The sequence below is a fragment of the Schistocerca americana genome, chromosome 8 (genome assembly GCF_021461395.2).
Source record: "Schistocerca americana isolate TAMUIC-IGC-003095 chromosome 8, iqSchAmer2.1, whole genome shotgun sequence".
In the NCBI taxonomy this organism is placed as follows: domain Eukaryota; kingdom Metazoa; phylum Arthropoda; class Insecta; order Orthoptera; family Acrididae; genus Schistocerca; species Schistocerca americana.
In genome coordinates this window covers 259,791,107-259,806,278 of record NC_060126.1, presented here as the reverse complement: position 1 = coordinate 259,806,278, position 15,172 = coordinate 259,791,107, and the positions used below count along the sequence as shown (strand labels likewise).

General features: G+C 45.7%; 1 protein-coding gene across 2 annotated transcripts in view; it reads left to right on the top strand.

Moving 5' to 3' along the window:
- The first annotated feature begins 5,916 nt into the window (after window positions 1-5,916).
- The window catches only part of LOC124544781, a 143,468-nt gene continuing 134,212 nt past the window's right edge, over window positions 5,917-15,172 (top strand). For both annotated transcript variants that reach the window (XM_047123463.1, XM_047123462.1), the window contains exon 1: window positions 5,917-5,998. In XM_047123463.1, coding sequence (XP_046979419.1) covers window positions 5,939-5,998 — 60 coding nt within the window. In that variant the 5' untranslated portion in view covers window positions 5,917-5,938. The remainder of the gene's footprint in view (window positions 5,999-15,172) is intronic.

Sequence of the window (15,172 nt, the reverse complement as noted above, 5' to 3'; positions counted from 1 at the left end):
GCGTACTTGCCGTTTCATCTCCAGCCGTGTCTACAGGGCGTTCTCTTGCGCTATCTGTAGCAATCGGTTCTACAACACTTCTTACTACATCATTATTATCAGTGCTAACAGCTGAAGGCTGTTGCGTGCTGCTCTGCTCTGCTTGACTCATCTTAAACATTGCCCTAGTTAAAACCATATAAATGTTCTACCGTCAATATATATATATCTCTCCCTTCTACTGTCACTATATGTAACTCCGTTCACACGAGAGTACTTCTGTGGCTAGTTTCTTACTGTACTTATACAAATAAATGCAACTGGGGCAGGTCAATCAAACTACATCTAGCATGAACACAATTAATCAATGTTCAAATATCCAATAAAACTAAATAGAAAAGCGTATACTTCATCTATACTAGCAAGCTTTAATAATAAAATTATAGATCTGGCCTTTTCTCTGCGCCCGGCATGTTGTTTTATGTTCTTATTTGTAGATCCACTTAATGTGACTGCGAGTATTTCTTCTCTTTTCCAAGCGTCAGTTAAGTTGGCTCGTCATAGTTCACATGAAACAGAGAACAAAATTATTTTAACAACGTCCAAAAACGTGTCCTGTCACGGATTGGCCATTATAATGAATTATACTGTAAATGATGAAAGTATGTGAATGCAGCTTGCCGCTAACTTGGTGTAATGTCTCTCACACATAAACCTGTACAGTAAAGTAAGGGCCTCCTGTTTTATCTTTAGGCTGATCCGTGATAAGACAGGCAAACAATTATACTAATGGAGGATTCTGCGTATTTTCTCTAATTTCATTCGCTCTCTCTCTCTCTCTGACCTTTATCTATATACAGTTTTAGATATAATATTTCATCACGTGAACTCAGCCCAATAGAATCTCTGGTGGAGCCCTTCGTCTTAATATTCAGCGGCTGGCTTGCTGTAAAAGATCTTTATATCTATTATTATTGTTAAGCGCTGCATTCAGTTGGGAAAATCGATCGTTTGAACAATTCGTTCATTTTACGACAGATTTAGAATTTCAGATGTGTCCGAAGCCTTTTTGGACGATTTTATAAAATCTCGGTGAGATTGTACTAGAAAAATACCTTGGCGTCGACGAGCTGTCGGCGCATATATTACTAGAAAATCCGATCAGATACTTTCCAAAAGTGAATAAATGTGGATGATTTGATTGATAATTATTAATTATTGCGTGGTAGAGGGTAATTTTCCGTGGGAAGATTACAGTGACCCTCGTATACCATCCACTGCTAGTGCTGCCACCTGTCGTCTGTGAGTGGTTACTGCTAATGACGTCGAACATAGGCGATGCTCACATTAATGTGACTGGGCCGTGTGTAAAGGTAAAGTCCATAAGCAGAAAATCAGGAGCGATCTGGCTATGACGTCATATTTACGACGGCTGGGGTGCGAGATATTAACACCAACGGCTACGAGCGCAAAAGAGTCGACGCGACCCGGACGGCAGAGGGTGGTATTCCTTTGTTGGGTGCCGGCACTCCTATTCCGGCTGCGAGGTGTTTACTTGTGCTGGGCAAATACTCGGAAGTGGAGGGGAGCCTCTCATTCACAGTGCAGCACTGCGTCGCACTTTGATACATTTTATGGTTTCTACTTTTAAACATTTGTCGTGCGTGAGCACCAAGCGCAAAGAGTAGGGAAAGCAGAATACACTTGCTTATACCTGTATATTTTTCTAATTTTTGTTACTTACTCAAGTTTGACAACGCATGTAATGAACGTTTTGTTCACCGAATGCTGCCCGTAACCAATAGGTATGAACCGCATGCCTTTTAACCATACTTCCCTTTACCAAAGTAAACGAAGTAAATATTCCAGAATTCTAATCAAGAACAGCTGCCAACGTAACTTCGAAGTGGATATTCTCCAGTTCAGACTGTATATCGTCAAATGTGGTGAATAAAAACATTTTTCAACTTCGAAAGAAAAAAACTTATAATTTTAAAAAGAAATATGAAAATCAGAATTATATGGGATCTTGTATCTAACTTTAACCTCATAATTAGGTTTGAAACCAAGCTTGTGGTTTATGATATAAAAAATAACGGAGTGTTCATATACACACCACAAAGAGGAGTGAATAAAAACATCAATGTTAAACTTACTATTGTTTTCTGTTTATTGGTCTCTGGGGTGAATAAGAACATTTCAAAATCTGTTTTGGATCTAGGAGAATAAGAAACAAAAATTATCTTGTTCAAGAAAGATTTTATTCAAATCAGAACCAAAAATATTGCTTGGAATGTGGTTTTTTTAATCTATCTTAAAATAAAAATTATTGTATCTGCAGTTACTTTATTGTAACACTGTACTGATGAACTTGGTTTGCTTGTTAATACGTTAAGTAACTGACATCATTTTCCACTTCTCGCAGGGTAGTGAATAAATGTTATTTGGGGGGCTGCATGTCCGAAATTTAATGGACTAACTGACATCAAGTTAAAAAGTGATTTCTTTGAATCTAGAAGTCGTACCACCCACAAGTAACTAAGGGCTTTCGAACAACACCTTTGACTAAAAACTGACTCCTCATCTGCTACAATAAATGCTTTTAACAGTCCTTATTTTTTAAAAAACATACCATTTTTCCTTCTAAGTAACAAATTTTATAAGCATGGACTCCGGAACCGCGCGACTGCTACGGTCGCAGGTTCGAATCCTGCCTCGGGCATGGATGTGTGTGATGTCCTTAGGTTAGTTAGGTTTAAATAGTTCTAAGTTCTAGGGGACTGATGACCTCAGATGTTAAGTCCCATAGTGCTCAGAGCCATTTGAACCATTTTTTGAAAAACAAATCGCATGGTGAGGTGGGCATGCTTCCCAAGGAGAAATGCATGTTTGTGTTGATCCATTGTGCCTTCCAGAACGACAAGGTCACACGGGGAATGCCTCTAATCTGGACCCTCCGGACGATTGTTGCAGGGTGTTTGCTTTCTGACATTTCGTGGAGTACGAGGGCAGTTCAATAAGTAATGCAACACATTTTTTTTCTGAAACAAGGGTTGTTTTATTCAGCATTGAAATACACCAGGTTATTCCCCAATCTTTTAGCTACACAACACTATTTTTCAACGTAATCTCCATTCAATGCTACGGCCTTACGCAACCTTGAAATGAGGGCCTGTATGCCTGCACGGTACCGTTCCACTGGTCGATGTCGGAGCCAACGTCGTACTGCATCAATAACTTCTTCATCATCTGCGTAGTGCCTCCCACGGATTGCGTCCTTCATTGGGCCAAACATATGGAAATCCGACGGTGCGAGATCGGGGCTGTAGGGTGTATGAGGAAGAACAGTTCACTGAAGTTTTGTGAGCTCCTCTCAGGTGCAAAGACTTGTGTGAGGTCTTGCGTTGTCATGAAGAAGGAGAAGTTCGTTCAGATTTTTGTGCCTACCAACACGCTGAAGTCGTTTCTTCAATTTCTGAAGAGTAGCACAATACACTTCAGAGTTGATCGTTTGACCATGGGGAAGGACATCGAACAGAATAACCCCTTCAGCGTCCCAGAAGACTGTAACCATGACTTTACCGGCTGAGGGTATGGCTTTAAACTTTTTCTTGGTAGGGGAGTGGGTGTGGCGCCACTCCATTGATTGCCGTTTTGTTTCAGGTTCGAAGTGATGAACCCATGTTTCATCGCCTGTAACAATCTTTGACAAGAAATTGTCACCCTCAGCCACATGACGAGCAAGCAATTCCGCGCAGATGGTTCTCCTTTGCTCTTTATGGTGTTCGGTTAGACAACGAGGGACCCAGCGGGAACAAACCTTTGAATATCCCAACTGGTGAACAATTATGACAGCACTACCAACAGAGATGTCAAGTTGAGCACTGAGTTGTTTGATGGTGATCCGTCGATCATCTCGAACGAGTGTGTTCGCACGCTCCGCCATTGCAGGAGTCACAGCTGTGCACGGCCGGCCCGCACGCGGGAGATCAGACAGTCTTGCTTGACCTCGCGGCGATGATGACACACGCTTTGCCCAACGACTCACCGTGCTTTTGTCCACTGCCAGATCACCGTAGACATTCTGCAAGCGCCTATGAATATCTGAGATGCCCTGGTTTTCCGCCAAAAGAAACTCGATCACTGCCCGTTGTTTGCAACGCACATCCGTTACGGACGCCATTTTAACAGCTCCGTACCGCGCTGCCACCTGTCGGAGGTCAATGAAACTATACGAGACGAAGCGGGAATGTTTGAAAATATTCCACAAGAAATTTCCGGCTTTTTCAACCAAAATTGGCCGAGAAAAAAAATGTGTTGCATTACTTATTGAACTGCCCTCGTACATGCCAACGGCCATCTGTACGGCTGAGCATAAATCGTGATTCATGTGATAAGGCCGCCTGTCGGTACTCAGTGGACTTCCTGTCGCAGTACAGACGTGCAAATTCCGTCCTTCGTCGCCGATGAACAGCAGTTAAACATTTAACATAAGACTATACCCATTAAAGAGTAGGCTATGACAGAATTCTAATTTTTTAAATTCGATCACTAATTGTATGAGATAATGAAAATTAAATTTTTCGTCCTCTGGAAGCAGTTAGATAGGCAACCTGCAGCCGGTGTGGTGCACCGTGCACGTAACTGGCTGTCTAGTAATATACAGGGTGATCAAAAAGGCAGTATAAATTTGAAAACTTAATAAACCACGGAATAATGTAGATAGAGAGGTAAAAATTGACACGCTGGCTTGGAATGACATGGGTTTTTATTAGAACAAAAAAAGTTCACAAAATGTCCGACAAATGGCGCTGGACAACATAACGACGTAACTGCTACCGTGACGGGTGAGAGGTACGCCGATATGTTACAGAATCGCATCATCCCCAGCCTGACTGATAAACACCTGCTGGAACGTACGATGTTTATGCAGGATGGCGCCCCACCCCATATTGCTAGATGCGTGAAAGATCTCTTGCGCACTTCGTTTGGCGAGGAATGTGTGCTCAGCCGCCACTTTCGTCATCCTTGGCCTCCCAGGTCGCCAGACCTCAGTCCGTGCGATTATTGGCTTTGGGGTTACCTAAAGTCGCAAGTGTATCGTGATCGACCGACATCTCTAGGGATGCTGAAAGACAACATCCGACGCCAGTGCCTCACCATAATTCCGGACATGTTTTACAGCGCTGTTCACAACATTATTCCTCGACTACAGCTATTGTTGAGGAATGCTGGTGGAGATATTGAGCATTTCCTGTAAAGAGCATCATCTTTGCTTTCTCTTACTTTGTTATGATAATTATTGCTATTGTGATTAGATGGAGCGCCATCTGTCGAACATCTTTTGAACTTTTGTATATTTTTGGTTCTAATGAAACCACATGTCATTCCAAGCATGTGTGTCAATTTTTACCTCTCTATCTACATTATTCTGTGATTTATTCAATTTTCAAATTTATACTGACTTTTTGATCACCCGGTAGATTCCTAAGTTGTTTATCAGCTTATTGCCGTCTTTGAGCCCTATAGTCAACTGTGTTCTATTGACGATTTTGTAAGTAAAAGAACAGTTCATACAGAACTAGAAATATTGCAGGTGTTGGCTTTCATCTTCAGGCGAGCTCCTTTCAGCTTCAACTGGTGTTGACATAATACATAAAGCAGCTTCCCGACAAAGTATTGTGAGACTGCGTTACACCGCCTCTCGACGTGACTCCAGCTCCGTTGGAGGTTTGCGCCGTCCGCAGCACTACCATTCCCGGCCAGCACAGGTGTGAATGGTGCGCTAAGAGAATTGTGCAACCAGGCCGTGTTTCGCCTCGCCTGCCCCTCTGTCTCTCGCTGCGGCTGGTGCCTGGTGGGGCGCTGGGCAGGCGTTGTCCGTGCTTTGGCGCGCCTTCGCCGTCGCCTTCGCTTCAGTGCCACGGAAGCCGCCGACGGGAGCCGAGCGGAGCCATGCATGGCGCGACCGTGCTGCCGCCTGGTGCCGGCCGCGGCGGCAGCAGCCGTCTACGCTCTGGTGAGGACTGCCGTCACGTGTCATGTTTTGCTTCCTCCAAACTGTAAGCTGTTGTTCTTCTCTAGCAGTGCAGTGTCAACGTCCGCGGTCCGTTGAACTGATAGTTCACGTTCTCCTAACTGCATTCATTTTTCGCTAACGACGTTCACATAAACGCCATGCAGTTGCATCTCCAAATTGCACTGTTCATTATGACGTGCTGTAAGGCTGTTACAATATTAGTTTCTTAGTTAATGACAGGGACTTCTGCTGCGATAACCTCGAAACCAGTAATGTCAGTGCTCAATTCTCGTCCATTAACGAAGCCTTAACGACCTTGTCAAATGTATCACTTGTACATGACATTCTTTCGTATCTCTCACATCTGTAAGAACTATCATATTTTCTTGGCAGTGTTCAAGAATGACCCGGAACAATCAGTATACAAGGGGACTTTAAAAAGTAAGTTAACATTACTGAGGCAGTCCACGTAACTTTTATTAAACGCTGTATTACACTTCAAACTGAACACAGATACATGACGCCATTGCCAGCATTGCCGGCAGTCTATGTACACAACTGTTCGAACATTCTATCAATTGTTCGATTCGCTGGTCCCGGCGGAGGTTAGAGTCCTCCCTCGGGCATGGGTGTGTGTGTTTGTCCTTACGATAGTTTAGGTTAAGTAGCGTGTAAGCTTAGGGACAGATGACCTTAGCAGTTAAGTCCCATAAGATTTCACACACATTTTGTTCGATTCCTCGACGATAGAAATTCGCTCCTTGGTCACGGAGTCATTCGGCAACCTCTTTGTGAACGTCCTCATCGTTCGAAAATCTCTTTCTCCAAATGTTCTTTCAGCTTACTAACAAGATGGAAATGGGATTGTGCAAGATCTGGACTTTCCGATGACCGTCACTCACGTTTGTTGTCGCGTTGACCAAATTGTTACCGTCAAATGGTTCAATGGCTCTAAGCACTATGGGACTCAACATCTGAAGTCATCAGTCCCCTAAGACTTAGAACTACTTAAACCTAACTAACCTAAGGACATCACACACATCCATGCCCGAGGCAGGATTCGAACCTGCGATCATAGCAGCAGCGCTGTTCCGGACTGAAGCACCTAGAACCGCTCGGTCACAGCGGCCGGCTGTTAGTGTCATTTCACTGCGGATAGACGGGAGATATCAATTACTCCATATACCGCCAGAATTTTACAGCGAATCTGTATGTAAATAAGAAGTTTTGCTCCCAGGAATCATACTGTTCCGCGTACTACAACACCGGAGTACGTTTCCAGTTGCAGCACCACTTCACTCGCTCTATGGCGCACCTGTTATCCTTAACGAAGCTGGTCTCTCCAGGAAACCCGGAACATGTACTCACCTCTGACATTGTGCCAATCTTGTTGCGCTATGGTCTTAGCTACCTTACTTTGTAAAGTCCCTAGCTAGTAGAATATAGCCGTCCGAGTTGGCCGAGCGGTTCTAGGCGCTACAGTCTGGAACCGCGTGATCGCTACGGTTGCAGTTTCGAATCCTGCCTCGGGCATGGATGTGTGTGATGTCCTTAGGTTAGTTAGGTTTAAGTAGTTCTAAGTTCTCGGGGACTGATGACCTCAGAAGTTAAGTCCCATAGTGCTCAGAGCCATTTGAGCCATTTTTGAGTAGATTATACTTTCGCGTTTTCCAACTAATTTCCCCCCAAAAAATTATTTTTTGTTGTGAATCTTGAAATTTTTCCAGCCTCCTGAATAACAGATGATGTTCAGGGATTGCAGGATACTATCAAGCACCATATTTCATCTGACCACCGTCCAGACAGTATCCGGTGTACTCTCGTGAGCATTCTCCTATAGCTCACCAAGAAGTTGTCTGGCAGGTAGCCAGATGAAATATCGTGCATTATAGTAACCTGCAGTCCAAGAACATAATCGATTATTGCTTTGTAATGTAGTAGTTTCAATTAATAATAGTGGAAGCTTGAAGCGTGGAATCCGAATAAATATTTTCCGCAGATTGCGAATTGATTTGCGGATGTATTTTTTAATCCGTGCAGAATGTCTTAAGAATTCGACAACTTCATCGCGCGTTATGATGCTTTCAAACCATATGCAGAATCAATGTAAGGAATTTCAATTTAAAGCAGTGAATTGTGGTGCGCTCCGAACGTCGATAAATGCAGCATATCAGCAGAAGAAGCTGAGCTATCCTATCACAAGATTAGCAATATCTATGTTGTATCTCTCACATTATTTAAAGCTCAATTGTAAATCTGATGAGGTGACTTTAGATGCAACGAGAAAAATAAAATCAGCTTGAGGAGAGGACACAGTGAATGCACAACAGTATGATGTGTTAGACACAACTTGGACAACTTGCAGGATCATGATGTGATTTACTCTGAGTACTGCCGGAATATTTGGGGGGCTTATGAAGGCAAACGTAATCAGATCCCCGAAATGGACTCAAAAGCACACTGTAGATATTGTATCCAGTCGGGTTTGCCCACACATGAGTGCTACCGAGGTAACGCTAGTTGTAATTGCTGTGTGAAAAATGGCGCTTAGGTAACACTGTTGTATAAATTTAAAGAGCCACTGTGTTAGGTGAACTGTGAACCGATTTGTTTGCGTGAATTGCATTTTTCGTGTAACAAGCATGGTATCTAAAATAGAGATATGGAGAGATCAGAGATGTGAAGAAGTTAGCTACTTAGAAGAATATGAAGAACTATGAACAGAAATGAAGAGAATTTGAAGAAATTGGCTAACCAGTAAGTCGTCTGGATGTAGTGCGAAAAGTGATGGTCGTATGATACTTCCTTGAGGTACACCGGAAGTTATTTTTACGACCGAAGATTTTCCCCGTTAAGAATTATAAGCTGTGTTCTGTTTGCTAGGACTCTTCAGTCCCATCAGAGAGCTTATCTGATATTCCATAAGCTCGTACTTTATTGATTATGCGACAGTGTGGGGCACTATTGAACACCTTGTGGAAGTCAAGGAACACGATATCAACTTGGGCATTGGCGTCTACTGCCGAGTCTCGTGTGCGGGAAGGGCGACTTGGGTTTCACGCAATCACTGTTTGCGGGACCCATGATTCTTACAGAGGAGATTTTTAGTCTGCAAACATATAACAATACACTAGCACGCATAAGACGTGTTTTGAAATCCCACAAAAGACAGATGTCAGCGACATTTATTCGAGGTGACGGAGGCAAGAAATATACCATTAACACTGGACGCAAATATACAAATGGAGAGTTGAACATATTTCTTCATATATGAACGGATGGAAGCGCCTAAACAAACAAACAAAAATAAACCCAAAAACCAGGCAATAGGCCCCGTAACGTATCAGACATGTTTGTACACTCCTGGAAATTGAAATAAGAACACCGTGAATTCATTGTCCCAGGAAGGGGAAACTTTATTGACACTTTCCTGGGGTCAGATACATCACATGATCACACTGACAGAACCACAGGCACATAGACACAGGCAACAGAGCATGCACAATGTCGGCACTAGTACAGTGTATATCCACCTTTCGCAGCAATGCAGGCTGCTATTCTCCCATGGAGACGATCGTAGAGATGCTGGATGTAGTCCTGTGGAACGGCTTGCCATGCCATTTCCACCTGGCGCCTCAGTTGGACCAGCGTTCGTGCTGGACGTGCAGACCGCGTGAGACGACGCTTCATCCAGTCCCAAACATGCTCAATGGGGGACAGATCCGGAGATCTTGCTGGCCAGGGTAGTTGACTTACACCTTCTAGAGCACGTTGGGTGGCACGGGATACATGCGGACGTGCATTGTCGTGTTGGAACAGCAAGTTCCCTTGCCGGTCTAGGAATGGTAGAACGATGGGTTCGATGACGGTTTGGATGTACCGTGCACTATTCAGTGTCCCCTCGACGATCACCAGTGGTGTACGGCCAGTGTAGGAAATCGCTCCCCACACCATGATGCCGGGTGTTGGCCCTGTGTGCCTCGGTCGTATGCAGTCCTGATTGTGGCGCTCACCTGCACGGTGCCAAACACGCATACGACCATCATTGGCACCAAGGCAGAAGCGACTCTCATCGCTGAAGACGACACGTCTCCATTCGTCCCTCCATTCACGCCTGTCGTGACACTACTGGAGGCGGGCTGCACGATGTTGGGGCGTGAGCGGAAGACGGCCTAACGGTGTGCGGGACCGTAGCCCAGCTTCATGGAGACGGTTGCGAATGGTCCTCGCCGATACCCCAGGAGCAACAGTGTCCCTAATTTGCTGGGAAGTGGCGGTGCGGTCCCCTACGGCACTGCGTAGGATCCTACGGTCTTGGTGTGCATCCGTGCGTCGCTGCGGTCCGGTCCCAGGTCGACGGGCACGTGCACCTTCCGCCGACCACTGGCGACAACACCGATGTACTGTGGAGACCTCACGCCCCACGTGTTGAGCAATTCGGTGGTACGTCCACCCGGCCTCCCGCATGCCCACTATACGCCCTCGCTCAACGTCCGTCAACTGCACATACGGTTCACGTCCACGCTGTCGCGGCATGCTACCAGTGTTAAAGACTGCGATGGAGCTCCGTATGCCACGGCAAACTGGCTGACACTGACGGCGGCGGTGCACAAATGCTGCGCAGCTAGCGCCATTCGACGGCCAACACCGCGGTTCCTGGTGTGTCCGCTGTGCCGTGCGTGTGATCATTGCTTGTACAGCCCTCTCGCAGTGTCCGGTGCAAGTATGGTGGGTCTGACACACCGGTGTCAATGTGTTCTTTTTTCCATTTCCAGGAGTGTATTTGCGTTACGAGTAGTGTTAATAGTAGACTCTTCGTGTATTGTGCATCTTAAACACACGGTGAGAATAAAGTCCGGGAACACTTTCAATTATTTATTGCACAAGAACTAAACATTGTACAGACGTCATACACATTGCACTTTGAAGAGAAACTCTGGAAGTTCTTTTTTTTTTTTTTTTTTTTTTTTACAAACATTTGATATGCGAAGCATGAGTGACCCGGTAGACGTCAATACGGTAATCGAATTCTTGCCATACCCGTCCCAACATGGCATCGTCGACTGTGGCAGTCGCTTCCCACATTCTCTCCCGGAGCTGTGATATATCACGTGGTAGAGGCGGTGCATACACATCTTTAATGTGTCCCCACAGAAAAAGTCACATGGAGTGAGATCTGGTGATCGGGTAGGCCATTTCCTGAAACAGCTGTCTCCTTCTGTAGTACGGCCGATACATCGATGCGGTAGCTCCGTGTTCAGGTACCCACGAACTTCACGATGAAAATGGGACAGAGCACCATCCTGCTGAAAGATGAACGGAGAGTCCGATTGCATTTGATGCATCAGCCATTGCTGCAACATGTCCAAGTAGGAATATCCAGTGACAGTGCTCTCGGCGAAGAAGAATGGCCCGTACAGTTTTCGACGTGACAAGGCACAAAAAACATTTACTTTCGGGAATCACGCTCAAATTCAATGCATTCGTGTGGATGCTTTGCACCCCAGATTCGATAGCTGTAGCACACTTGTATTTTGTCGAACTCCAACACACAGAAAGCTCGCTCCGCACCAGAAATCGTTTGCGACTAGCGCTGACTATCAGCAAATTGCCAAACTACGCTATGGCGATATACATGAAAAAAAGCTTTCAGGGTTTCTCTTCAAAATTCAATATGTATGATATCTGTACAATGTTTGGTTTTTGTGCAATAAATAATTGAAAGTGTTCCCGGACTTCACGTACACCCTGTATAACAGAGACACCATTTGACCCAATTGTGCACGATATAAGCTTCAGATGCCTTCATGTAGGTGAGATACGATCCGCCATCCGCGCTGAATATGCATCAAAGCGTCATTGCAAGGCTTCGGCGATGGCTCCCAGATACAGGAAACGTTCGTTGCAAGGCACTAATAAGGCCAACCAAGAATAAACACACCAAAACAGGACCAAAATCTGACTATATTTCACTACAAACATTGTCTGGAATGTAGGAGGAGCTGCATTTCCATGACATACTGCATGTCTCAAGTTGAGTGCAGTTGCTCTTTATGCTAGGTGCCTGGCACTGCGTATTCCTATTTAAGATTACCAACATGGACCTATTTCTAGTGGAATCAGTGACATCAAGATTGTATCATGAATGAGTGAAGAGGTGTAGTCTTCAGAAATGAATCCACCCCATTTTGCGGGATGGTTCTTGCATCACATTCATCTGGAGGGAACCATAACAATCACCGAAACATCGTGGAAAGAGATTGCAGATTAAGATCAGAGCATACGGAATAGTTCCTCAGATACTTTACTGGTTCGAAGACTTGATGACTGATAGAATCGAGTATGTTTCCGGGACAGTCAGTATTCACCAGAGACGAAGATGAAGATAATGTCTTGTAATCACCAGGTTAAATCTGTTATCAGCACTCCTGTTCTCTAGGTGGATAAATGATTCGTTGGATTGGGTGGGCAGCAATCTTGATTGTTGGCTGATGACGCTGTCGTCTATTGGAAAATGGCATCGTTCAGCGACCGTACGAGGATTCGGGATCACTTGGATAGAATTTCAATTCGGTGCTTTGAATGACAGCTTGCTTGAAATGTGGTCAAATGAAAATGAATGGGGGTGAGTAGAGAAAACATTCGTGTAATGTTCGAACACAGTAGTAATGGTATACCGCTTGTCTCCGTCACGACTAAATATAGCTAACGTTGATCTTTTGTAGAATTTTGAAACACTTTTTTTGCTTACGTTTTATGGCATGTTAGGAGACCTAAAATACACTCCTGGAAATGGAAAAAAGAACACATTGACACCGGTGTGTCAGACCCACCATACTTGCTCCGGACACTGCAAGAGGGCTGTACAAGCAACGATCACACGCACGGCACAGCGGACACACCAGGAACCGCGGTGTTGGCCGTCGAATGGCGCTAGCTGCGCAGCATTTGTGCACCGCCGCCGTCAGTGTCAGCCAGTTTGCCGTGGCATACGGAGCTCCATCGCAGTCTTTAACACTGGTAGCATGCCGCGACAGCGTGGACGTGAACCGTATGTGCAGTTGACGGACTTTGAGCGAGGGCGTATAGTGGGCATGCGGGAGGCCGGGTGGACGTACCGCCGAATTGCTCAACACGTGGGGCGTGAGGTCTCCACAGTACATCGATGTTGTCGCCAGTGGTCGGCGGAAGGTGCACGTGCCCGTCGACCTGGGACCGGACCGCAGCGACGCACGGATGCACGCCAAGACCGTAGGATCCTACGCAGTGCCGTAGGGGACCGCACCGCCACTTCCCAGCAAATTAGGGACACTGTTGCTCCTGGGGTATCGGCGAGGACCATTCGCAACCGTCTCCATGAAGCTGGGCTACGGTCCCGCACACCGTTAGGCCGTCTTCCGCTCACGCCCCAACATCGTGCAGCCCGCCTCCAGTGGTGTCGCGACAGGCGTGAATGGAGGGACGAATGGAGACGTGTCGTCTTCAGCGATGAGAGTCGCTTCTGCCTTGGTGCCAATGATGGTCGTATGCGTGTTTGGCGCCGTGCAGGTGAGCGCCACAATCAGGACTGCATACGACCGAGGCATACAGGGCCAACACCCGGCATCATGGTGTGGGGAGCGATCTCCTACACTGGCCGTACACCACTGGTGATCGTCGAGGGGACACTGAATAGTGCACGGTACATCCAAACCGTCATCGAACCCATCGTTCGACCATTCCTAGACCGGCAAGGGAACTTGCTGTTCCAACAGGACAATGCACGTCCGCATGTATCCCGTGCCACCCAACGTGCTCTAGAAGGTGTAAGTCAACTACCCTGGCCAGCAAGATCTCCGGATCTGTCCCCCATTGAGCATGTTTGGGACTGGATGAAGCGTCGTCTCACGCGGTCTGCACGTCCAGAACGAACGCTGGTCCAACTGAGGCGCCAGGTGGAAATGGCATGGCAAGCCGTTCCACAGGACTACATCCAGCATCTCTACGATCGTCTCCATGGGAGAATAGCAGCCTGCATTGCTGCGAAAGGTGGATATACACTGTACTAGTGCCGACATTGTGCATGCTCTGTTGCCTGTGTCTATGTGCCTGTGGTTCTGCCAGTGTGATCATGTGATGTATTTGACCCCAGGAATGTGTCAATAAAGTTTCGCCTTCCTGGGACAATGAATTCACGGTGTTCTTATTTCAATTTCCAGGAGTGTATACCCAGTAGGAATCAACATGGATTCCGCAAACAAATATCGTGTGAAGTTCAGCTCGCCCTGCGCCCCACGAGACTCCTCACGAGAATCCCACACTGTCGCATGACATCTACATCCACATCTACATGGTTACATTACTTCTCTACCATTCCACTCTCGAATGGGGCGTGGGAAAAAGGTACTCCTAAATCTTTCCGTTCGAGCTCTGATTTCTCTTATTTTATTATGATGATCATTTCTCCCTACGTAAGTGGGTGTCAAAAAATATTTTTGCATTCGGAAGAGAAAGTTGGTGATTGAAATTTCGAAAATAGATCTCGCCTCAAAGAATACCACCTTTGTTTTAGTGATTGCCACCCCAACTCGCGTATCTTATCAGTAACACTCACTCCTATTGCGCGATAACACGAAACGAGCCGCCCTTCTTTGCACTTTTTCGATGTCCTCCGTCAATCCCACCTGGTAAGGATCCCACACCGCGCAGCAATATTCCAGCAGAGGACGGACAAGTGTAATGTAGGCTGTCTCTTTAGTGGGCTTGTCGCATCTTCTAAGTGTTCTGCCAACAAAGCGCAGTCTTTGTTTCGCCTTCCCCACAATATTATGTATGGGGTCTTTCCAATTTAAGTTGCTCGTAATTGTAATTCCTAGGTATTTAGTCGAATTGACAGCCCTTAGATTTGTACGATTTATCGTATACCCAAAATTTATCGGATTTCTTTTAGTACCCATGTGGATGGCCTCACACTTTTCTTTGTTTAGTGTCAATTACCACTTTTCGCACCATACAGAAATTCTCTCTAGATCATTTTGTAATAGGAACTGATCGCGGTTCTAGGCGCTACAGTCTGGAACCGCGCGACCGCTACGGTCGCAGTTTCGAATCCTGCCTCGGGCATGGCTGTGATGTTCTTAGGTTAGTTAGGTTTAAGTAGTTCTAAGTTCTAGGGGACTGATGACCAAAGAAGTT